At 26.8% G+C, this 26,449-nt stretch overlaps 2 protein-coding genes across 2 annotated transcripts; one reads left to right on the plus strand and one right to left on the minus strand.

Annotated features, from left to right (window-relative positions):
- Positions 1-2,859: 2,859 nt before the first annotated feature.
- LOC112601650 (leucine--tRNA ligase, cytoplasmic) lies at positions 2,860-10,459 on the plus strand. The gene is made up of 20 exons (XM_025349370.1): positions 2,860-3,050; positions 3,121-3,339; positions 3,409-3,621; positions 3,689-3,853; positions 3,922-4,178; positions 4,249-4,474; positions 4,539-4,757; positions 4,862-5,002; positions 5,065-5,189; positions 5,252-5,439; positions 5,516-5,654; positions 5,816-6,089; positions 6,150-6,288; positions 6,364-6,472; positions 6,547-6,796; positions 6,871-7,125; positions 8,556-8,771; positions 8,846-9,080; positions 9,997-10,217; positions 10,356-10,459. The coding sequence occupies exons 1-19, from the start codon at positions 3,048-3,050 to the stop codon at positions 10,203-10,205; spliced, it is 3,582 nt and encodes a 1,193-aa protein (XP_025205155.1). The 5' UTR covers positions 2,860-3,047; the 3' UTR covers positions 10,206-10,217; positions 10,356-10,459.
- A 1,241-nt stretch (positions 10,460-11,700) lies between these two features.
- LOC112601572 (myotubularin-related protein 13) lies at positions 11,701-26,449 on the minus strand. Its single transcript, XM_025349267.1, has 33 exons — positions 26,104-26,449; positions 25,792-25,877; positions 25,512-25,667; positions 24,961-25,095; positions 24,673-24,892; positions 23,959-24,200; positions 23,573-23,884; positions 23,303-23,506; positions 22,819-23,000; positions 22,655-22,763; positions 22,378-22,584; positions 21,860-21,973; positions 21,623-21,772; positions 21,459-21,561; positions 21,201-21,390; positions 20,888-21,140; positions 20,482-20,811; positions 20,240-20,415; positions 19,987-20,174; positions 19,478-19,700; positions 19,163-19,359; positions 18,110-18,299; positions 17,696-17,921; positions 17,470-17,615; positions 15,566-16,104; positions 15,353-15,492; positions 15,086-15,267; positions 14,817-14,967; positions 14,536-14,757; positions 12,964-13,120; positions 12,689-12,886; positions 11,960-12,042; positions 11,701-11,876 (listed from the first exon to the last, which is right to left on the minus strand). The coding sequence occupies exons 1-33, from the start codon at positions 26,156-26,158 to the stop codon at positions 11,784-11,786; spliced, it is 6,159 nt and encodes a 2,052-aa protein (XP_025205052.1). The 5' UTR covers positions 26,159-26,449; the 3' UTR covers positions 11,701-11,783.

Below are 26,449 nucleotides of genomic sequence, written 5' to 3' on the forward strand. Positions count from 1 at the left end.
AAAAATTGCATTCCCATCTTATTAGTTATTATTTTATAATTGTTTAAAATAGGTATATTACCTATAGGCTGTAATATACAGTATTATTATAATTTCATTATTATCAATTACAATTATTAATGGCGTTTACCCCAAATTACCAATTAGATTACACCGTACACTGCAATCGGTTACGAATACCCAACAATACGAAAACTAGACGTCTATATAATACACGATATAGGTATTACATTTTAACTGATTACTGCTATTAAGTTATTCGATATCATAAGTCTTGGCTCGTTATTCAAAAGTTATTTTAACTATGATTACCTATCTATTTAACTATACGTCTCAACTGTATATAGAATCAAATCGAGGAAATTAATTGACATTTTGGAATTGGGTCACCAATTTTGACACTGCAAACTAATTCATCTTTCAGTTCTATCACTTCATAACTATATATCAGATGATTACATGGCTTAAACTGATATTTTCATTTTTTTTTAAATAAGTATAAATTAAGATTACCTATCTACTTAATTGAAGATAAATACACTCACTCTTGTACATATTAATGAAAAGAAGCGTATAACTTAAAATTATTTATATGTTATTTTTCTTAATTACACATAATTATGGTGAAAGGTATATGTTTCTTGATAATATTCTTAAGATGTATTTACTATTTTTATACACAAGTACCTTTATTAATATGGAGTACTAATGTCTAAGAGTGCGAATATTTAATCCTCTTCAGTAGGTACCTTTATATAAACGTATTACCTTTCGGACTTATTTATTTTAAAGTATTTTTCGAGAATTTTGATGTATGAAATTGAAAATGTAATTTATTAACAGCGTTTGTTCAAATTTAAATAAACCTAGTACCTGACCAATATTTTGTTGAGTATACTTCTATATCACTCTATATCCATCTACATTTTTTGATATTTTTAATGGTTATACGCGTTTAAAATTTAATTTTTAAAAATCAAAGTTCTTGTAAAAATATATGCTGCTTCAGAATATATGAAATTAAAAATGTATGTGGTCTTTCAAATAAAACAATTTGCTATATTATAATGTATTTATAAATTAATATTAACTATATATAATATTATAAATATGAATAGGTGTACATATAATATATGCGTCAAAAATACAAGGAATAGCGTATTTGCACTATACGTTCATAAAATTTATTAAATATGTTAATAATTATAATTTTTTTTTTTTTTAACATTTATTCGAATATATACAATCTGTAATAGTGCTACAATAATCATATGAGCTGAAAATTACAGTTGGCAGTGAAATCGTGAAAGGAATAGCTACCCAGCAGTAACACTCGACTGTTATAATTAATATAATATTTTAAAACGTACGTATAAATTGAACTGAGTATTAGTCCCAATTTCTAGGAAAAAAAAATTGAAAATAAAATAATTACATGTTATTGTTATATTAATGTTTTAAATATCGATGAACATTGGTGACAGTCTCATAAGTCTCATTAATCTAGTTAAACCTCTAACAGTTGAAATATTATTATTATTATTATTTATGTCGATATTTCAATAAAATGTGATTATTAACAGTATTATTTGGAAAAAAATAAATACTAATTATCATAATAATTTTTAACTAATATTTTATTCATATCCTTGTTAATATGCTTATTTACGACCCTTCAGGCGCCAATATTCAATTACCAATGGTATATAAATATGTATAATATTATACCATCAGTACCACCTATTAACATATATTTTTTTTTGTTTTGAATTTCGAGTATATGTATGCATTTAATGCTTTTTTTATTTATATTTCATCGATTATTTGTAAATTTGTAAGTATTTAAAATTAAAGATAATTATAAAAAGTTGATTTATAATTTATTACCTTGATAAATATTAGGCTTATAAAATTTTTTTGAGCAATCTGCCTGAACATATTACCAATTAAGTAAAATATTATACGTTTCATAAATCAAGCATTTATACGAATACTTACAGCCCCGTAACATATTCATATTTATTTTACAATATTAATTTATGATGTACAATACTAACGATCGAGTAGGAAAAAGTATTCTCTAAAAAATAATAATTAGTTTACACATGCCGGGACTGGGAGGATATCGGCCTACTATTCTCAATAAGGAGGCACCCATAGGTACAATATAAAAAAAAAATACCTTTTTTTTTTGCTCATTAATTAAAAATTGTTTAAAAAAAATCAAGTAGTATATTACAAAATTGAGGAATGCAGCCAACTGTCTTGTAGAACAGTAGCACAGTGGCCCATTTCTGGCCTGAGTTTACTCATAACAAAAAAATATCCCTAATTTTACGTAAATAGTATTGGTAAATTCGAACCTCCGAAATCCGAGTTCAATTCAACTATTATCGATCATTTTTACTGAACTGTCAGTTGGACAAAGAATTTCCAATAGAAAACTAATAAAAATTCCTAAGGCTGTATAAGTTACAGTATTAACATTTAATACAACTATGAGGTTTACATTCTGTGTCCTCAAAACATTTAATGGTAGACAATGATTTTTATTTTTAAAACTTAAATTAAACCACGGCTATAACTTGTAGTTAGAATTAATTACAACCGTGAAAGAAACTCTTAACATGAGATCAGACGACAAGACGTCTACCCATCACAGTCCACGGATAAATGTATTGTTAAAATGTATTTTATTTATTTTTGTTAATACTTTTCATTGTCTGCTTGCGTTGAAATCATTATTAAATTTATCCTATGGTTGACTATTGTCATCAGCTTATCACTAATCGATTGTGTTATCATTATCAATTATCACGTTTATATCAGACTATCAAATTCTGAGCGTTTGTACTTGACAACGTGCATGTTAGCGGGACGTCCCGTGTTTCTGACGTCGTTTACTCGCGAGACGTACACTCGTACAGACTTTGACTGTGTAAATTCGATTATTAAAACAATATCAATTTGAAAATTATTGAAACTTGTGCAACCAGCAAGTTTTCTACTCCTATAATATAGAACTTACAACGTTTGTCTAATCAATCATGGTATGTTTTTATTATGCAATTATTGAACTTTTTTTCGTTTTTGTAACTAGACGTTTTGTAAATGTTGTAGACCGAAACCCGCAAAGGTACTGTTAAAGTAGAGTATCTGCGACAGATTGAAAAAGAGATCCAACGTCAATGGCATGAACAGAAGATACATGAAATCAATGCACCACCGTCTAAGAATACCAAGAGGAATGATGATGAAAAATATTTGGCTACATTTCCTTTTCCATACATGAATGGTAGACTTCATTTGGGACACACATTTTCCCTTTCAAAATGCGAGGTATGATTTTTTCTGTGTCCTCATAATGAGAAAAAAACATAAAATTAATGTCAAATGTCTTGTTTTTAGTTTGCAGTTAGATATCAACGTTTAAAAGGTAAACAAGTCTTGTTTCCATTTGGTTTCCATTGCACGGGTATGCCTATCAAAGCATGTGCAGATAAATTAAAATGGGAGATTCAAACATTTGGTTGTCCTCCACACTTCCCAGATTCAGATGACGAAGAAATAGAAGTTGAAATAAATACAGATATCATCAAAGACAAGAGTAAAGGCAAAAAGGTTAATATAACAAACAATTAAATATGAATAAAACTTCTACATCTGACTGATGGGAATTTTTGTATAGAGTAAAGCAATTGCAAAAGGCAGTAAAGCAAAATATCAATGGCAAATCATGAAAAGTTTGGGTTTTGAAGATGATGAACAAATACGAAGTTTTGAAGATCCTTTAACATGGTTAAATTATTTTCCTCCATTAGCTGTCAATGATCTTAAAAGTATTGGTATTCATGTAAGCATATTAAATCAAATTTTTGTACTATTTCCATAATCTTACTGAATATTTATTTTGATATTTAGGTTGATTGGCGCAGAACATTTATTACTACGAATGAGAATCCATTTTTTGATAGTTTTGTTCGTTGGCAATTTTTACGCCTTCGTGATAATAATAAAATTAAATTTGGAAAACGATACACTGTTTTTTCACCAAAAGATAATCAACCATGCATGGATCATGACAGATCTAAAGGTGAAGGCGTTGGTCCTCAAGAATATACTTTAGTTAAAATGAAATTAGTTCAACCCTATCCTGAAAAACTAAAATTCACTAAGAAGTATTAATATATTATTAATATTATATGATGTATTAACTATATATGTTAAATTTACAAATTAACTGTTCAGGTCTTTAAAAAATAAACCAGTATTTTTAGTTGCTGCTACATTACGACCAGAAACAATGTATGGTCAAACCAATTGTTGGGTACACCCGGACTTGGAATATATTGCTTTTAAATTAAAAGATGAAAGCATTTTCGTTTGTAGTGAAAGAGCTGCAAAGAACATGTCATATCAAGGATTTACAGAAAAAAATGGAGAATATGAAATAATCACCAAATTGAAAGGACAAGTAATTTTTAACAATTAACCATTTATATTTTAATACATAATCGAATCATTTATCTATATTTTAGGATATTTTAGGTGCAAAGTTAAATGCACCACTTAGTTTTAATGACATTATATATACCTTACCAATGTTATCGATTAAGCCTGATAAAGGCACCGGAGTCGTTACAAGTGTTCCTTCTGATTCACCAGATGATTATGCAGCTTTAACTGATTTAAAAAAGAAACCAGCATTCCGTGAAAAATATTATATTACTGATGAAATGGTTCTTCCATTTGAACCTGTAAGTAATTGTTGTTAGATTTTAAATAAGATCAATAAATATTTTTATTACATTAGATCTATAAAATGTGTAATAATATAATATCAATGAATAATTTCTTTTAGATACCTATTATTGAAATCCCAGACTTTGGAAACTTATGTGCTGTAACAGTGTATAATGAATTAAAAATACAAAGTCAAAATGATAAAGACAAATTACAAATAGCAAAAGAGAAAGTTTACTTAAAAGCATTCTATGAAGGAGTTAGTTTTAATTGAGTTAAATTTTTAGGATGTTTGTTATTTATATTAATTTTAAATTTCAGATACTTATTGTTGGTGAATTCAAAGGACAAAAAGTTCAAGATGTTAAAAAAGCTTTACAAAAAAAACTTATAGACTCCAAAGAAGCTGTTACTTATTATGAACCCGAAAAAACCATAATGTCTAGGTACATTAAAAATTTTGATTTTATGATTTCAGAAATATATTTTTTAAATAACTGATTTATAGATCAGGCGATGAATGCGTTATTGCCTTATGTGATCAATGGTATTTAGATTATGGTGAATCAGAGTGGAAAGCAGCTGCAGAGTTAGCATTAAAGAATATGAATACTTACCATGAAGAAGTTAGAAAAAACTTTATGTCGTGTTTAAACTGGTTACATGAATATGCCTGTTCTAGAACTTACGGATTAGGTAATGAAATCATATTTAATATTTTATTTGAATTCCATTTATCAAAATAATTATACAAAATATTTAACTATAAAAGGAACAAAATTGCCATGGGATGAATATTGGTTAATTGAGTCTCTATCTGATTCTACTATTTATATGGCATATTATACTGTTGCTCATTTTCTACAAGAAGGAACGTTCAAAGGAGAAAATGGAAATAGTTACAATATCAAGTAAGTCAATGTAGATAATTAATATCAGATTAATGTTAAATGTTAATTGTCAATAATCAAGGAAAAATGTATTATTTGTTGTTTGAATAACAAATTCTAAATTTACAAAATGTTGTACTTTTTTTTTTTTAATTAATTAGACAATGATATTTGCACTTTAGGCCAGAAGAGATGACTCCAGAAGTTTGGGATTATATATTTTTGGATAATAAAAGTTATCCTAAACAATGTAAAATTAATAAAAAATACTTGGATGTTATGAAAAATGAATTTGAATACTGGTATCCAGTAGACTTGCGATGTTCTGGTAAAGATTTAATTCAGAATCATTTAACATTCTTTATATATAACCATTGTGCAATTTGGGCAAAACGGCCAGATCTTTGGCCAAAGAGTATAAGAGCAAATGGACATTTATTATTAAATTCAGCTAAGGTAAATTGATTATTTTATATTTTTAAATGTTGATAATAATTTTTGTTCTATTTATTTCAGATGTCTAAATCGGATGGAAATTTTATGACATTGGAAGAAGCGGTCAATAAGTTTAGTGCTGATGGCATGAGATTTTGTTTAGCCGATGCTGGAGATGCAATTGAAGACGCAAATTTTGTTGAAAATATGGCTGACGCAGGTATTTAATTTTTAATGTTTTGAATAAGTATTAAATTCCTGTTTTACATTTAATAAAGATTTATCATTTTTATAGGTATTTTAAGATTATATACGTTTATTGAATGGGTTAAAGAAATACTAGCTTCCGAGGCCACGCTTAGAAATGGACCTACTGATTCGTTTACAGATACTGTTTTTATGAGGTAATTAAAAGTCTTACTTTTTATGTATTCAATTTTATTAAAATAAGTTACTCATGATAAATAATTTTTTTCAGTGAAATAAATCTTAAAATTCAACAAACTGGTGAAAATTATGAAAAACTTTTATTCAAAGAAGCTTTGAGAACTGGTTTCTTTGAATTACAAGCCGCTCGTGATAGGTATCGTGAACTTTGTGGCAATCCAGAACTTGGAGGTGAATGTATGCACAAAGATCTGATATTCCATTTCATTAAAGTTCAAACTATTTTGTTGGCTCCAATTTGTCCACATGTCTCTGAACATGTTTACCAGCTATTAGGAAACGTAATTATTCAACAAAATTTATTTTTTTTTTTTTTCAATGATAAGAATTATACTAATACATTTTAATTTAATAGAATGGTAGTGTTGTCAAAGCAAGTTGGCCACAAGCCGATGAAGTTGATTATAAGCTACTTCAAAGCGGCGAATACTTGATGGAAGCAGCTCACTCTTTTAGACTGCAACAAAAAAATATTTTGAATATTGGAGCTAAAAAGAATCCATCCAAAACCAAAGTGGTGGAAAAACCGACAAAAGCCATAGCGTGGGTTGCAAAAACATTTCCCCCATGGCAAACAACCATATTGGAAACAATGAAACAGCTTTATTTCGTATGTAAAAATTATGTATTTGTAGGGGAAAGTCTCTTCATCATAGTTTAGTTTTCCTTTTTAAGATAATTGCAAAAGGTCTGTTGTTAAGGGTCAATGAGTTCATTGTATTGGCAGTTTTTTTAGTGATTACATACAACTATACAGGTCTTGTGTTTTTGTGAACAATGCAATAATTAGTGTGTATGTAGAACTATCATGATGTGTTGGTTCCATGCACATTGCACACATGTAACTGTTGGCCAATGTAATGTTTTTTTAAATTATAAATTTTTTATGTCTTATCAGATTAAAATTCTGATTGCTTTAAAGTCTCTATACATTTTTCTTTAGAATGTCTTGCACATTTATTTATTTATTTACTATTTGTGTTAACATTCTAAATTTCTGAAATGTTAAGATCTTAAGATAAAAATAGAAATGTTTTTAAGTAAAAATTGGGAAAGTTTTTCTTATGTACACTTAATTAGAAATTGAGATCTGTTTTCAGAAACGTATTGCATTATAAGTTTAATCGGTACGATGGAAAAAAGACTATTATGTTATGATACAAAATAAAGATAATTTATAATCCTCCTTTTAAGAAGACGTCACATACTCGTGTGTTGTCCTTGATTTAAAACGTACAACACATAACACTGAAAATTTGTGATTCACTGAACCAGTTTTGTATTAATAGCTGTGAATATTAGATCGAATTGATCTTTAATTAAATCTATAGTTGAAATTGATATTCGTGTTTGTACGTCTATTTTTACGGTATTTTAATTTTTAAACTACTAATGAGCATTTTTTTGTTACTTTATTTTCCACAAATACTCATAGCTCGCTTAAACGTAATAACATAGAAACGCAGATAATTCACTCTACAAAAAAACACAAAATTAGTTATGTTGAACATAAGTTTGTTAGCACTCTTAAACGCTTTGTTGTTAATTATTCTAATGGAACTTCGAAAAGTAGTTGTTTTAATTAAACAAAGAATTTAGTTTATCCATACATGAATTCATATTACGTAATAGTGTAGTAACATACTATATTGGTAACGGTTCAGACAGTTCAGTATACAACTCAAAAATTAATTTTCAACGTTAGATGCCGAGCATATTTATGTATCAACGAGGGAGGGCCGAAAGGGGAGGGGAAAATAGAAACCAAAAATGTGTAATCGTAGTAATTGTCATTTAAAAATATGGAATTTTTACACGTATGTTTAATAGCTACATTATAAGTGCCATTTTTCCTTATAAATTAAGTACACAGACTTTAGTACTTTACTAATGTTGCTATATTATAGTATTTAGTAAAATACATGTAAAGATACCTACTACTAATGGTGGAAGGGGGACCGCATGCCTTTATTTATTGTTATTGTATATTTGTATATAATAAGATAAGTTTTATTTGAGACAACGGATTTGTGTGCGCAGGAAAATGGTAATATCTTACCAGACAATAAGGCTATTTCGTCTGCTCTGGGTAAAAAAGATTCGCTGAAAAAATACATGAAACGAGCAATGCCGTTCGCACAAATGGTGAAAGAAAAATTGATCAAGGTGGGTGATTCCGCTTTCAACATCAAATTAGATTTTGACGAAAAGCGCGTTCTTGAAGTGAACAGAGCCTATTTGGAAAACACTTTGGATGTTAGTATTTCATATTATTTTATACGCTTTTCGCCCGCCCCGCAATAAAATATCATGATTTTTGTCGTTTTCAGTTGGAACATTTTGACATCAAATACTCCGACAGTAACGAAGCACCTGAAAATATACGTAACGAATGTTGTCCGGGAGAACCGTACATTACATTTTTACCGCCAGATGTGTCGTTGAATCTTCTCGTCGTCAATCCACAGCCGCAAAAGGCGTTTTTTCAACGGGAACTTGCCGTATACGATGGCGACACCGTTGAAAAGTTGATCAAGAGACTGAAAAAAATAGATCTAAAACTGAGTAAGTGGACTATTACTACATTTATATTATTATGTTGATGTCCATTACAGAGGAAAACTATTAGGTCAACCACCCATTAAGAGATTTAAGGCATACGTGCTATTATTAATATAATCTTCAATAACATTTGAAATTTTAAATACCAAGTAAAACATTTTTTCTTACTTTTATTATCGAAAAACTTTAAATTTAAAATATTTCTGAATATTTAGTGTTAAAAAATATTATATTACCTAAATATTATCGGCGTAAATACAATTATTATACCTTGTCCATTCTTCAGTATTAAAAATTTTTCAAAAATACTGTATGATTTATTTGGTATCTTATTAGTAGTTTGTGGAAGAGCGGTAACGTCTAGATCATTAAAAAACTGAAAAAAAATTCAATAAATTTACAAAAGACCAAATCATTCAAAATCTTTTAGGGACTCAATTTTATTATTCATGTAAATAAATTATTTTAAAAAGAATTATTTTTAGCAATATTTATTGAGAATTTAATTTTTATACACTTTCTAATTAGGTAATTTAAAATATGTTTTTATACATTAAACTATATTTTGGTCTTATTTGATGGAAACACCCTTGGCCAATCATATGGAATTTAAATGGTGAAATTAGTTCGACTCTAATACCTTTTAGTTGATGGGAGTATTTGAAAGCAAAGATTCCCTTAGTTATCAATCCTGGTGGGTGTGAAAAATATCTACTTGCGAGCGTGGAACCAGGGCATAGTTGTGATTTTAAGTAAATAAAGTCTTATACCGAGAGATTACTGTTCTTTTTAAATATTTAATAACTCTTAATGAACATCAACTAATTACACACTATCATATCCAAACTAATCCATAAAATATTGTGATTGGATAATAACATAATTAATTCATACCCACATTACTTTTTTGGTTGACCAGCATCCAACAAAATAAGTCTATGGCGATACAAGGATCCCGTTTTGGGACCAAGGTTGATACCCAATTATTTACTACCTACAGAGAACAGCATTATGATGACTTCGGAAACGAAACTTTTCATCAATACTGAAAAGAAAATTATTGGATATGTTGACAGCCAGTCGAAAGAACAGCCGCTTGGAGATCGTATAATCTATCTCGTTCAGTAGTTAAGTTGTCATGTATGTTCTATTTATTATATTAATTTAATTAAAATTTTGTTGTTTTGACTACTGACAAATCTTTAAGTTGTCATGAGGAATAACATTAATACCAATCAATAATAATGCTTCCTAACTTTTTTTTTTCTTATTTTATAGGGAGAAGAATCCATAACGAATACATTACTTTGATAATAATCTATCAAACAATAATTAATGTATTTCATAATAATACATTCAATAAAAATATTTTCCATCATCAATCATATTAAATTTTAGTAGAATAGATAAATAAATGTCCATGTAATTGATGATACTTTGTATAAGTACAATTATGCTACATAATATATTTATAAACATATATCACAATTAAAAGAATATGCAATATTATTATCATTTTATAAAAGATCAACTCGTAAGTTAAATTAACTATAGAGTTGTTTCAAATTGTATTGCAAGTTTTAGGCGATTTACATAATATAAATTTGAAATGTACAATAAACAGACATAATACTATAAAATTTTTGTATCTAAAAATTGTCGTTGTTTACACATTTTTCAATACATGAAAAGAATTTAAAAAAATTTCAACATTATTTAATTGACTAAAATAAAAATTACATTTTTTTTTTTTATATATTACAATTATTTAAGGAAAAGCAATAACTGTAAACAAATTTCAATACTCTTAATTTCTTGTTAAATGACCAACAGAATAATATTTTTAACATGATTGATCAAACAACTGAAAATTGAAAATAAAATTGTATATTTGTAACAAAATAATGTACAGCATTTTGACTAAGATAATATTTTTAAAAAAAAGATTCATATACGTCAAATGTTGGTAACTTTCGAGCAATAATTAAAATGTAAGTTTTTATTTTCTCAAGAGCTTTCCAAAAAAAAAAAAATGTCATAACAAACATATAAAAAAGTAAAAACTGTTCACGACAAATATTTTAATTAATAATATACTTTGTGCAACATTAAATACAAAATTAAAAAAAAAAAGTCAACTGATAACTAATGAATAAAAATAATTATAACAACTTATATCTACATAGCCTTGACATAAAATAGTCATGATATATATATATGTAATAACAAAAATAAAAATTATCTTTTTAGATTGTATCTTGTATCTTGAATATAAATATTAAATTTTTTCAGTTATAAATCAAGGTTCAATAATCAAGAAAAAATTAATATTTGAATTTTATAAGTTAAATTATTGCTCGTTTTGGAAAGACCCTTGAATCAAATATATAGTAAATAAAAATAATAATAAATCATAATATTACAACATATAGGCGTATGGTAGTATTGATAATAATAATAGTAATAAAAACAATAAAAAGAAGTTGTGAAAAATAGTTACAACATACAAAACTATCACATTTCGTTTCAATTCAACGACAAGACCACAAATACAAATTATTTTCACATTAGTGACTTGGGATACTTAAAGAAATTTTATCATAATATAAATATACATAAAAAAAGGAAATCATTAACTATAATGAAAAATAAATAAATTAACTTTAACAATGAATAAGAAATGTTTGTTTTTTTTAAGACAGTTAATTATTGCAAACAAGCTTGGACTTTTTCTATCCATTCTTGGGCTGTTGTCATATCACTAGCTGAGAAATTGTAAGTTCTTCTATTTGTACGCAACTAAAGGTATAATTATGTAAAAAAAAACGTATATCATATTTATACACATTTGATAAAAAAAAATAAAAAATAAAAATACTTACATCAAAGAAAGATTTATCATCAGTTTTTTTAGGTGCACCTGGTGTTGGGTTGGCTTGAGACACAGACATTACTTCGGCAAGATCTAAATTTGAAAAATAAAAATAAAACGTTGTTTTCTTCCACCAAAATTTAAAAAAATTAAGCATAAAATAATTAACAATCAATTGATTGATCTTATTATTTTTTTAAATTTCATTTATAAACTGATTTTAAGAAAAAAAAAATTAATATATTATACATAATATGTATTATTTTATTTTTAACCTAAATATAATATTTATTCTAAATTTCTAAGTTATTGATACATTTATTTCATCTAGATATAAAATTGTTATCGGAAAGAATTTATTAATAACCTTAAATTTTGTTTGACTTATTTACCATACTGAGCTATCACTAACAACAGATACAAATTACAAGTAAATAATCATGTACATAATAATTATGTAAAAAAAAGCTTTTCCCATTAATATACAAACAATATTTTATAAGAACTATTGGTAAATTGACACACTTTTTGGAAAATATTTCTATGATTTATTAGTCAAAGCATACAAATCAATCAACTTCCTAATTATTAAAATGAGTATTTATTTATTTATAGTAAAATATAATGTACCTGAAGGATTTTAGTTATCTTTGACTGCCAATAATTACCACACTATATTATTTAATATATTGTAAAGAACATAAAAACTACAATAAAAACTTAGAAAATATATATTTACCTATATATCCTTTGCAATGAGAATCATCCATGGAGTCATAATACCTCAATTGATGTTTTATTGAGTCTAAAACAAACCAACGTTGTTTCCATGCTTTTAAGAGAGCCCCACGTTTGTATAAATAACCTTCATGAGTCCTGTTCTCAGCGACGTTTGATGAGAACTGCTCATAGTATTGTTGATGGATTCCATTCATATCTTTAATGTTCCATGGGTTTAATGCAATCCATTTAATAAAATGGGAAGGTTAGATTATACTAATAATTATGACTCACTTGAATTCACTGAAGTTGTTTCGCCACATGCTCTATTGGCATTTTGATTTGTTAGCGTTCTGTCTGCAACCGCTTTGTATTTAGTACAGCTTTTGGGTACATTTTCTGAACATTTTTCATGACAGCTATAACCACAATCGCAACATCTCATACCAGTCTGAAAATATTTCAAACACATATAGATATAATCATATTTTGATTTGGAGATATTAACTATTATTTCAGTTCAATTAAAATATATATTATAATCTTAAAAAATATTATTATTTATTTATTTAATTTTAATATCAAGTCTTATTAAATATAAAATGTATTATATGTTACTTGATTTATTTAGGCAAGTGCTTATAATAATAATAAAAAAAAACTCTAGTTATAAAGCCAAAATACAATTAAAAGAGTTCATAAAATTTGTGTAAAAAAAAAAAGCTAATTAACTGAAAGTTTTAAGAATAATAATATAAAATGTAATAAATGAATAAATTGTTGAAAACTTCAAATATCAAAATATGTATAAGTTTAAAAATAGAACTCATTACTAATTAATTCAAAAAATCTATGCTAGGAAAGCTGTTATATAATTAGTTAAAATATATTTTACAAATTCATAAACCTAATAACTAAGAGATATGTGTTTGTCCAAGTTAAATAAAAGAGTATATCTATATAAAAAGTTTGGATACATGTTTGTTATATACTAATTATTATTTTGTTTTTTAATAAAATATTTAAATACTTTGATATAAAAACAAAAATATACAATGGAGAGAAAAAATTCAAAGGTTTGACGTTAAATTCTGTATATTAATACAATTACAGTAGAACCTCGATTATCCGGGGTAATGATGGGGAGAGGGTCACACGGCTAAATGAAAATTACGGTTAATCGAGACTTTTTATAATAATGAAATTTAAAAAATTTTGATTAAATTGTAATTAGAAATATACATACAATAATGTTATACATACATCCATAATATTGTATACAAGTTATTAAGGCTTAAAATATGAAGTTATTAGCTTTGTTTTTTTTGGTTTGAAATAATTTTTGTCAAAAATGTCATTAATTGTCGATATCGAGTATTATGTTTAAAAATTTTCGGAAGAGTGGGCACGGTTAATCGCAAACACGGATAATCGAGGTTCTACTGTATATAATATACTTTGTGTCTTAAGATAATGTGGTGTTTGAGAAATCTTGAGAGATCTTTAGCAAAACTGATTAACAAAAAATGTTAAAAGATTTTTCAATATAAAATATATTATGTTACATAAGAACTCCAAAGTGAAATTAATAAACACATAAATACTTTAGTTTTAATATAGAATCAAGATCTATCAATATGGAAAGAGAACAATACTATTTATTAGATTTTCCTGAACCACACATCTAATATCCTAACCAACTTACAAATATTGGATTTACTTTGTTAAGCACAAACCAAAATTTAAAACAAACATTAACAAATCACTATCTTAAAACAAAAGAAAAAAATATATTCCTTTACAATGAGTGATACATTTATTTACATTAACTGAAAAAATATATTGATGAATATTGACTTTATTTACCTTTACGGGTCCCCAAAGAAGACTGGAACAAAAATCACAGTAAGTTGGAGTGGTAAAGTTATATTTTTCAAAGCGATGTGGATGTGAATGAGGTGGATTTGTATCCATGTTTGTTGATGTTGTGTTACTTGCTTTACCACGCATGAGAATTTCTAATGTGGATCGTTTATGCAACAACCGCCCATGATATCTGACCAGTTGTGTACTAAACGAAGCGTGTCTCTAAAGAGAAAATAATAGTTTTAAAGTGAATAAAAAGCTTTTCTAACAATAATTTTTACCTTTAATGATTCTGCAGTAACAGGAATTTCTAACTTGTCCCATAGTACCTTCCATTTTTGTGGCAAAAGACCCAATTCAGTTTCCAATTTATGAATGTCATCCAATAAATTTTTAAATGCATCAGGTATATATCGTTCTACTATATTATACCTGATGAATAACAGAAAATAATTGAGTATTAAAAAAAAAAAAATTGTTATAAATAAGATATATTTTAAATATATTATTAATTAATTAAGAAAAGAAAAAAAAATGTAAAAATTAATACCCAGTTGTGATGACTTTTCGTTGGTTCTTATTAGAAATACCATCTGCTGCTTCAGCTTCTTCTTCTTGTTGCATATCCATCTGAATAATCTCTAAATCATAACTTGGTCCATGAGCTAATTCTTCATTCAAATAATATTGCCAAACATTCAAATTAGGCAATGATGACTGTGGTCTGAGGACCTAAAAAAGAAAATCATAAACTTAAACAATAAGATTATTTTTATAATTAAATAGGTTAATAAATATGCTGTGACCAAACATATACCGGTTGTTCAACATTTGGCATATACATGAAGTTGTAAAATATTGATGTTCGTGCATTATGTTTTTCAATATAATCAAACACAGATTGTCCCAAATTTGGTACATAGTGAGATGAAATATTGTTACCAGCCAAACGACCTCCTACAATTCATCATATACTTTAAAAATTTAAATATTTACAATAATTCAAATTCCAAAAAAACAATAATAATACCTGGATAAACAATATCGTCATCTGAACCAGTGTCAACACTTTTGTGGTGAGATGTAAGTGATCCCCGTTTATCTTCAACAGCTGCCACTCCACATTCCACTCTTTCCAGTTCACAGTCCAATAAAAATGTTCGGAATCGACAAGACACCGAATGATATGCCAAAAATCTCAAATAGTAATCATTGAATTCAAATGACAATGGGAACTGGCTATGGATTTGGTGGACAATATCAAGAAATTGTAAGAAGGTTGGCGCAAAACCAGAAGCTTGGGACGCAGTAGCCAGATTACTACGATGACTGAACCGGTGACCAAATGCAAGCCATTCCTTTTCAATTAACACCCGGAAACCTTCAATTGTCCGATAATATGGATCCATGCATAATTGTGCAATTGATGATAGTTGACACGTTATATCCCATCCTTCTTCCAAACACAACATGACTGAAGAACCTTGCACGTCAATCAAATCAACTATAGCCCCAGATAATTGCATAATGTTTCGTAACTGTTGTAACCAATCTGAACTTTCAATCATTCTAAATCAATAAAAAAATTAACATAATTTTTATTAAATATACCATAGTATAATAAATATTAAATTCTAAGAAAAAATTGTTTCAAAGTATTAGTTATCCTAAGTCAATTTTTCTTTTAATCTAAACTGTTATTAATAATACAGATATATGATAGTAAAATAAGATAGCATATATAAAAATTCAGCAAATGTTGATAATAAATACCAGTGACTAACATTTTTTAATTTAAATAAGCAAAATATAATAAAAATCATGATATAAAAAAAAATATTTAAAAAACAGAAGCGGAGATATTAAAAATCTAAGAAAAAGTATAATTAAACTGATTATTTCTTTTTTATAAATAAAAATTATTTTTCTATGTTTGTTTCTGATATAAAATATTGTACAAATATTAAAATGAAATTTCCACTTTGATTACATTTTTGTAATGATTATTTATATAACATTCCATTTGAATAATACTATATTTTTTTTTTGTTCTTATATTTTATTGAAAAGTTATGTATGAAATGTTATTATTATGTTTAATATAATATTCAGAAACTTTATCTTTAAACACTAAAACCTTTTTAACAATGTTCAGTGTTTAACTATACCTATATTACCATTGATTAAATAATATTCTGATATTAACTATTTAATCTATGTCTGTAGAAATATAAGAGACAATGCTTATTTTGTTTATCATTGATAAACTCAAAAACTGCTAAACCTATTTTGATGTAGTTTACAGCATTATTTAAAAAATCACAAGATTATAAGCCAAATACTATCGATCTAATTCTTACACCCCAAAGAACTGACATGAAAATGTAAATTTATACATAAAGCTAATTGCTTAGTTTTTACTGGAACATTTAAAAATGTATTTTTGTAATGAGAACTAATTCACAGCGGAGCCAAAAATTATACATTGCTTGATTGCAAATAACAAAATGTGTGATAACTTAAAGTTAGCATAATTCTAATAGACATAACTATTTCTATAGTAAAGTATCAGTATGCACTACAGTAAAGTGAATACATAAAGACAAAGTTGTTTAATAAAAAAAATAATACCTGGAGAAATATATTTATTTATAAATTTTTTGTTAACTGAAAAACAAATGCTATATAAGTGAAGTTACTTGATATCTATAAAAGGAAATGTTTGTTTATTTATGCAATGTTTAACCAAATCTACAAAAGATTTTAAATATAGGTAGATAAAAAGGAGTCTAGATACATAATAATGAATAATTCAATTTTCATATCACAAACAGGAAACCAGATCATTAGTACTAACTGAAACACACCTAATGTATAAACCACAGCACACCTAACACAAAATTTAAATAATATAAATAAATATGTTTAACTCACTTGTAAAAAGAATGTTCTGGTTCATTACTAGTAGAACTTGGAACACATGCTCGCATCAGCTTTTTAAATGATGTCTTACTGTGACGAATGTCAGCATACTCAATTGGGATAAAATCAATTTTCATGATAGAATCACCTTTCATACCCTTTAGAAATAATAATTATTTAGAAAAGACTGACAGTAAATGACATATATACATTTTGATTTACTGATTAATTTTATTACCTTCATTTGTGTTTTATCACCAAGTATGTATAAAGCAGCTCTATGAAATTCATGTGGACTATCTGGATTTGAATCTGGATCAGCCATTGACATACGTCCATACGGTTGATTTTGAAACATTGGTGAGGAGTAACTATTATTAGATGAAGTACTAATATTGCGTCGTTCTTTTAATGAGCCCCAGCGTCCAAATTGTTTATTACCACCACTAGACCTCATTGGACCCCTAAATAGTATAAAAGGTATTAATTATTTTCATATTTCACTATTAAGTAAAAATAAATTTTCTTAGTAAATTTTAATTCTATAAAATTATATTATAACTTTATGTATTAATATTCAACTACAGTATAATGCTAATTCATTTTTGGTAGAATATAAAAAACTGTTAATAGATTTAACTATTTATAATACCTGCGTGAAATATCTGATGGCAGAATATCTTCATCTGCAGCCAACAGAAGCGAATTTATACTAAGACTACTATCCGATAACCCCCATGCAGCACCACTATGACGTAGACTTGACAAAGGAGTCAAAGCAACAATAGCTGATAAGTATCTTTCTTGCTCTACAGAAGAATTACTCTCTGAATTCAATGTACCTAAAAACAACAAAAGACATAAAATTAAAATATAGAAATTAAATATTATTTTAAAGTAGATACAGTTGTCACTCGTTAATTCGAACCTCGATAATTCAAAAAACTCCATAAATCGAACTAAATGCTGAGTCCCCTGAGAAAACCTCTATAATTAGAAGAAAATACATGTATTCCGGTTCCCTCGATAATTCGAAATGTCTATCAGTGGGATACACTCTACAATTCAAATTTTTATTCCACAAACCTCTATAATTCGAATTTCCTTAATGGCGATTATATGTAAGTTCATATGTAAAATATATAATATACATACATAATATGAAGATTACGTTATCAAGCTATTTGACATACTCGTAATGAAACTAATAACGACGGTGGTTTAATATTATTATAGTTTATAAATGTTATCGTACCTTACCTACCTAATCTAAATTTTTGTCAAGATTACGTCAATTTTTTAGAATAATCTGAAATGAACGAAAAAAAATACGATACAATTTTCAATACTATCAGTAATTTAGACAATGTTATGAACCAAATTGTGGCCAGCAATTTATCATAAAAAAATAACAAATTTCTATAACATGTAAAATATAATAATATAATAAATAAATGTCAATTAATAATTGTAAAATATAATACTATGTATGTATGTATAATAAATATATGTCAAAATAAATGTAATATGATACATACAATAATTTTTCACCTCTCTTTAATTTGAATTAATTTTTTTCTCTTGATTATTTGAATACTCAATAAATCAAAAACCTCTATAAATCAAATTTTTAACTTGGTACCCTGAATTTCAAATTATCAAGTGACTACTATAATTATACTAAAATTATATGAAAAATGAATACCTGTTGATGACGGATGTGTTGATTTCAACATTCCAATAAGATTTTTTCCATGATACCCTGAACCTCGTAATAATAAAGCAGATGTTTGCTGGTGGCGCCATGTAATTATCGGAACTCTACTATGACGATAATTTCGATAAAACCTTCGAATGCTATCATCTGAAATAATTGATGGAACCACCCAGAGTGCAGGGTAACTAAAATTGTAAGAAATAAAAAAGTTTTAATTGTATGTATATTTTCTAGTAATATATTGTGTTCAATATAAATCAAACAATATTTTTAATAATATAAACAAATAAATATTATTTTTACCTGCGACACATTAAATATGCTGAATTTAGTGTAGTGATTTTAAATGGCTCTTTATTATTATTTTTTTGACTAATATTATTTGAACTAGTATTTTTTGGTGCAAGGCCAAGTCTAATCCAATCACGTACATAACTCCTTTCTGTCACTCGTTCCAATGTTTTTGGATCAGAAACATTAGAAACAATGTTAGGAGTATTCAACGCATTGATATCTAAATCATTTACTACATAAAAAAAAAAATTAATAAAAGTTAAAATTGTAAATATTGGACTGTTGCTTAAAACATTGAATTTTTAAAGAATGAAAACAAGCTAATTTTTATATAATCTATATTCAATAACTTGTATTAAATTATGATAAAATATATTGCGTATTTATAGTTTATTTCAAGAAATATAATATTATGATAACAGAAATTCTGATTAACTTAAAATTTGAATTAATAAAATGTAATATCTTAAAAGAATAAAATAATGTAAAAACTCATTAGAGTGAAAGATCTAACATACCAGATAAGTCATCAAGATTGTTAAAAGGAGGCAGGGTCATCCGACCAGGAGTGGTCATATATTTGTTAGTCTTGTTTATAGAACTATTTGATATGTTAGGCAAAACATATTTATGACGTTTGGATGAACTCTTTTGTTTAAAACCTGCTTTACGAGCAGTCTTCATTAGAGTTTTTTTTGCAAACCCCCTAATAAAAAACAAAAAAATTAACATTCCTCATAATTTACATGAAAGACTTAAATCAAAACTCACTTCAAAGTAGCATTTTTTTCTTTATCACTTGTCATAGGCATTTCATAAATTGGAATTTGGCCTGTAAATGCAAAGTGATTAAATACATTTGGAGGATGTCGTACCTTGTGTATAAATTTTCGGAAACATTCTATATCTTCAGCATTTACTTCTTCGTCAAATGCCACTTTGATTAACTAAAATTTATTAAATTTATCAACAATTTATAATTGAAGTACAATATTTTAAAAGTTATTTCTTACCTGAAATGTGCAGGACCTAAACTGATGACCTTCTTGTAACCATTGGTCTAAGTGTGCTAAATATTGAACTGTAATACGTTTTTCTTTGGTTAATGACGTTACAGGAAATGACCTTACTACAATTTGTTCACAAGCAAAAGGATCTAAAGGAGTTCCTTTAAATACAATACGATAATTTGTAATAAAAATAGCTCCTTCTGCCGGTAATAGAGGAGGTCCACCAACTAATCCTCCTAGACCTTCTTCTCTTCCATCTGGTAATAAATAAACTCTTAAACCATCCATCAGTGGTTCTTCTCCAGGCAGCATATTAGGTGTCAATATTTTAGGCTAAATATATAAAACAATTCATTAATATTGGTATAATATATAATTAACAATAATACTGTATTTCATTTATTAGTACTTTTTGTATAGGTGGTAATCGCTTAGACTCCCTATTGACACCATCTAATGTTTCAATATGTATATGCACCACACCTGGTATCATTTGATGTAGAGCACGAATGTGTTCTTCGCTAACTTCTCCTTCAGTACATACTTTGTCGACAAAACGACTAACCATTTTAATAACTTTGTTACCAATTTCATTAGGTTCTGGTTCAACAAAACCACTTTCAACATCAGATTCGCATACACTACCTGACCTATCAACAGCACTAAAATAAAACATTAAGTGAAGCTAACTGATGACTAAGATAAAATTTTAAAACAAATACCTATTTGTTACACTGTTAGATGTTCTTTCATCATCAATATTTTTATTAGATGACTGATGATTTGATGAACTCTTAATATTATTTCCTCCAACATCTAATGGAACAAGTAAATACACCATACGATTAGCATAATGAATAGCTTGACTGTATAGTGTTGATTCTTCACTTGATATGTATTCCTTAAGTTTATCTAAATATAAATGTAAATTAATCAATTTATAAACATTCATTATAAGTATTATATATATTTATTATTACCAGAATTGTTTGATGGACGTAATCTCATTTGTTCAGCTGCTATTTCTAAAGCAGATAATTCTTGTGAACGACTAAATCTGTCATTTAAAATATTATCTTTATTCTAAAATAAATAATGAGTAATCAATTAAAAAAAATAATATTTAAAGTATTTATCAAATTACATGATTTTCACGCAGACTTGATAAATTCATAGATGAAGATCTTTTATGAGTTGAGAGATTATTGTCAGAGTAAAGAGATTTTATGTCTCTTTGTACATCTAAATAATACGCAGATTCCCAAAATAATTGATTTTTCCAAACTGGATGATCCTATATAATACAATTAATTATGGAAAATTAAGACACAACCAATAGCATAAATAAACAAAAAGTATTAAATAATACATATAGAATTACTTGAATACACGTATATGCAAACTGTATCACTCCAGTGCACAGTTTACGACAAAATGCAGTTGCTAAAGGCAAGAGAGCTGCTGCTATACCAAATTCATCCATAGCTGAACCATCCTGATATTAAATTATTAATTTATTTATAAGTAACAAATAATATTTTTATATAAAGTTTAATTTATTCATTTGTTATTACAATTTATCAGGATTTCCTTTTTTTTAAATTGATTATTTGTAATTAATTAAAAAAATTTAATAGGAATAAATATAAATATGTAAATTAATTCATTTTTAATTGAAAGTATTTTTACATAAAATTTTAACATTAAATAAGTAAATTGTACTAATGAAAAAAAAAGTAGTTTTCTTTAAAAATATTGTAATTTTTTAATTTTACTTTTAATTTTTACAGCTGCTAAAATTAATATTTAAAATAAAAATATATACCAAATAATATTACAGCAAAACAATGAATACTATTTATATTATATAAGGACAATTTTTAATTTTTAATACTATACCTGTAAAGCACAATTCATTAATCGTACAACTAAGTCAAATTGTTGATGTTCTAGCATAGCTTTATTTCCTTGAACATGCTGAGCAAGTTCTGTGCATAAAGCTAATCTAGCAGCTCTACATTTCAATGCTCTTAACACAGCTGGGAATGTTTTACGTGCATCCGAAATTTTATTTTCAAATATACAATTTACACAGTTGCGTAATACCTAAAATTATAAATTAAATTAGTATTTTAATATTATACACATTAATGTTTTAAATAACTATATAACTTACTTCTAATCGCCTAGCAGAATTACTGACAGTTGTTCTCAGATCATTAGAATTTGTTATTGGAGGTCCCATAGGTACTATACGAGGTGGTGTTGGTTTAATTGATGAAAGTCTGTAATAATGTTTGTTGGTAAAAATTTAAATTGAAAAATTTGCTTAATACTAACTTTGAGTTTAAATTATGTTTAATTAAACCATCATCAATAATTGTCTGAACACAATTGGCATCAAGTTTTGGAAATGGAGGTTGATGGATTCTAGTAAATGCACCTTCAGGAGGTTTCAAGATTTTTTGAACATATGGTTGTGGATTGGGATTTTCATTTAAGTACAATGCTTGAGCTAACTCCTAAAAAAGTTTAAATAATAATTAAGTCAAATGAGTATTAAAATGTATAATATATCTTGCTAGAATTTTTAAATAGCAAAAATATTTATTATTTTTAACTAGTGTCAAATTTAGAAGCCTTTAAAATAAAACATCAAATATTAGCTTAATATTTTGTGGATTTAATTTTATTTCTAAAAATAATCTAAAAATTATGTATAATTAATTGTATTATCAATTAATAATATAAATATGATAATTAATATATATTTAATGTTTTGATTGTTAAGACTTTGGATAAAATATCAAAATAAATAATATACCTGAATATGAGTAAGAACTAAACGACCATCGTCTAATGCTTCAGTTCTAAGTAATTCATTCATATTGCAATATAACTCATCCCATTGATCACAAGAACGCCAAGCTGGACCTCTCTCCGTCACAAAACCATTAAAAAACATACAATCTAACACCCTAGTTGTGAATTCATCATCTATTAGACATCTTTCTCCTAAAAATGCTGCCTAAAAATTAATTATTTTTTTATTTAAAACCCACTTGTTAATATAACTAATATTTTAAAACTTTACTTTATGAAATGTAATGACTGGTTTTGGGTGAATCCTTATTATAGTTAAACAACAACGATAACCTTGAAGTAATTGAGCAAATGTTCTCATAAAAACTGCTCTCACTTCTTTGTCAATTAGTGTAGGGGGTGGAGGTTGAACAGTATTAGAAGTTGGAGGGAACGCATGGTCTGCACAACACAATTCTGGTTGTAACACAAGACTTAAACAGTCTTGAGTTTGTGTTAATAGTGGTTCAGGTAATAAAGGTAAACTTATACCATCAGGTACAAGAATACTACCACCATCCAAATCAGCAACTATTACATCCATCTACATATCACCATCATTCAAATTTATAGTTAACAAATTTAAAATTAAAACTATATTTAATTTAGTATGTTTACTTGTTCAGAAACATCAGTTTTAAGAGAAGCATGTACACCCATTAAAAATGGTGTTGGTGTGGATAATACTTCAACTAAACCAGCTGGTAACAATGGTATATAAACGTGGCTGTATTTGAATGGATACATAAGAGATATTAGAGCAGAACAACCTTCAGTGAGTCTGCTGTAACTTCTAGAAGTCATTAGAACTTTTTGTTCAGTCATAATAGCACAGAATAATACAACAACATTGTGAATTCCTGAACAAAAACACGTTCAATATGTGGTAAAAAAATTAATTATATTATGTAGATCAGTGGCAGATTAATCTTCTAGGCACCCCGAAGCATGCTCAGTGTTTATCACCCCCTTTTATTAATACTATCCAAAGATTGTAATTAAAATGGACTAACATTGAAGAGTAATAGGTAATGGGGGTATAGCCTCCAGTGAGTGAGAAATAGTTCAATAATTTTTAATATACAAATATTGTATTACATAATATAATCTTACAAATTACATAAAAAGTATAAATGATTTAATGTAGTTCTTTTCAAGCTTTTAATTGGGGAAATCATTTATCTTTTTATTCATTTTTTTTTTTTTTTTATGAGAGTAAAAAGAATATAGCATAAAAGATTTGCCGCCCAAAGCTTGAGCTTCACAAGAACCTAGTGGGTAATCCGCCACTGATGTAAATTGAAAGTAACTCAAAGCAAAACATTAAATTACCAAGTTCTTGGAATAATAAATATACTGCATTCTTAGTAACTGGTAATGTTTGAGATAATGGAGGTTGTAATGCTTGTCTATCTCCAGCACCTATACTAAAACGCACTTGAGGCCCACCTGGTTGAGGAACTTGAACACAACCCAACATATTTCCTACTAATGTTTCTATAGGAGTTTCTACATTTTCTACATAAACGGTATAAATAATACCTAAACAATTCTGAAAATATTTCATACATTTATTATTATTAATAAAATTAATTAAATAAGTATGTAAAATTGAATTACCCGGAATGTTTCTATATAATCTAATCTTGAAACCAAAACTAGACATTTTGGAGCATACATAATGCTGTGATGTTGTCTTTGATTTGTATGATTGTTCCTTGAAAGTGCTATGTTTTCCACAACACCATCCTCTTCCTAAATATAAAAATAATTAGAGTATTTAAAAATATTATTCTCTCAATAACAAAATTATTGTTTTTTACATATTAATTAAATTAATTTGATTTTCATAACAACATTAAATTTAATCATATTTCTTATATTATAAATACAATATTAAAAATATATTATATAAACTAATAACTGCAAAATTAATTAAAACCAAAATATAATTTGTTTAGCTTTAATTTACTTAACTGTTATCTAATTTTTTTAAGATAACTAACTAATTTATTATAATGCTCATTAATTACTTTTATAGATGACTTATAATATTCAAAAAATAATTTAACTTTGTCAAAAATAAAACTATTTTTAAATAAAAAAAAATTGATAAGATTAACTAAATAACTAAACTATAATATTTAAAAACATAATCAATTTTTACTTACCTCATCAACAGGTTTACTAGGTGTAATTGATACTGTTTCATTAAAACATAAACAAGCACAATAATGTCTTTCAGCCTCTACATCAGTAAGAACAAACACAAAAAATCTAGGTTCTTGTCTCTCTGACGACAAGGACCATCCTTGAGGTTGACAAAACTATAAAAATAATAGCATCAAAATTAGTAAATTTTTAAATACTCAACATTAAATTAATGAAATACTTTCATTTAACAAGAGTATTATAATAACAACAGTAATAATAAATCTCAATAGTAATTACCCATTCAATTCCGTCAATAAAAGGAGTGTCTTTCCAGTCTTTTTCTGGAAACCGCTGGATAATCATACCTTTACTGGTCCCACTACCTATTAAAGAAAAAATTATTGAAAATAAATTAAAATTTGCTTAAATAATAGATATTAGTAAACTGTACACAGCATAGACTTTCACAAAATACACCATTTTTTCTGAGCAATATTTAACCCAATTTGCGTCTTAATGAAACAACTAACTTAACTATGTTAAATCAATGATCAAAGAGATACAATCTAATACTGGACACTTAAATAAATTGCACAAAGGATTTCTTACGTTCTTTTTCGTGATCATAGCCTACAACCACGAAATAATCCGCTAGCCGAGACATGACTAGTTAGTGGTCCGATATCGTGGTGAGTCTTGATCACAGATATTTACACAGCAAAATGGAATTACAACAAAAATTTTAATATAACATCGATCAATACAAAGCAAAATCATCAGTCACATAGTAATAAAACTGAATAATGTAAAAAATATGCAGTTGTTGCCTAATGGCAGGAGTAGATAAAGAAAAAAAATTAATATTAACTATAAATAATTAATGTTTTTTTATTACGAACGTAATTTCATTTTAATTTTTTTTTGCTTTTTCGGATTCTGTCGGAATGATACGCAT

This window comes from Melanaphis sacchari, unplaced genomic scaffold (genome assembly GCF_002803265.2).
Source record: "Melanaphis sacchari strain LSU unplaced genomic scaffold, SCAv2.0 Contig7_pilon_pilon, whole genome shotgun sequence".
Taxonomy (NCBI): domain Eukaryota; kingdom Metazoa; phylum Arthropoda; class Insecta; order Hemiptera; family Aphididae; genus Melanaphis; species Melanaphis sacchari.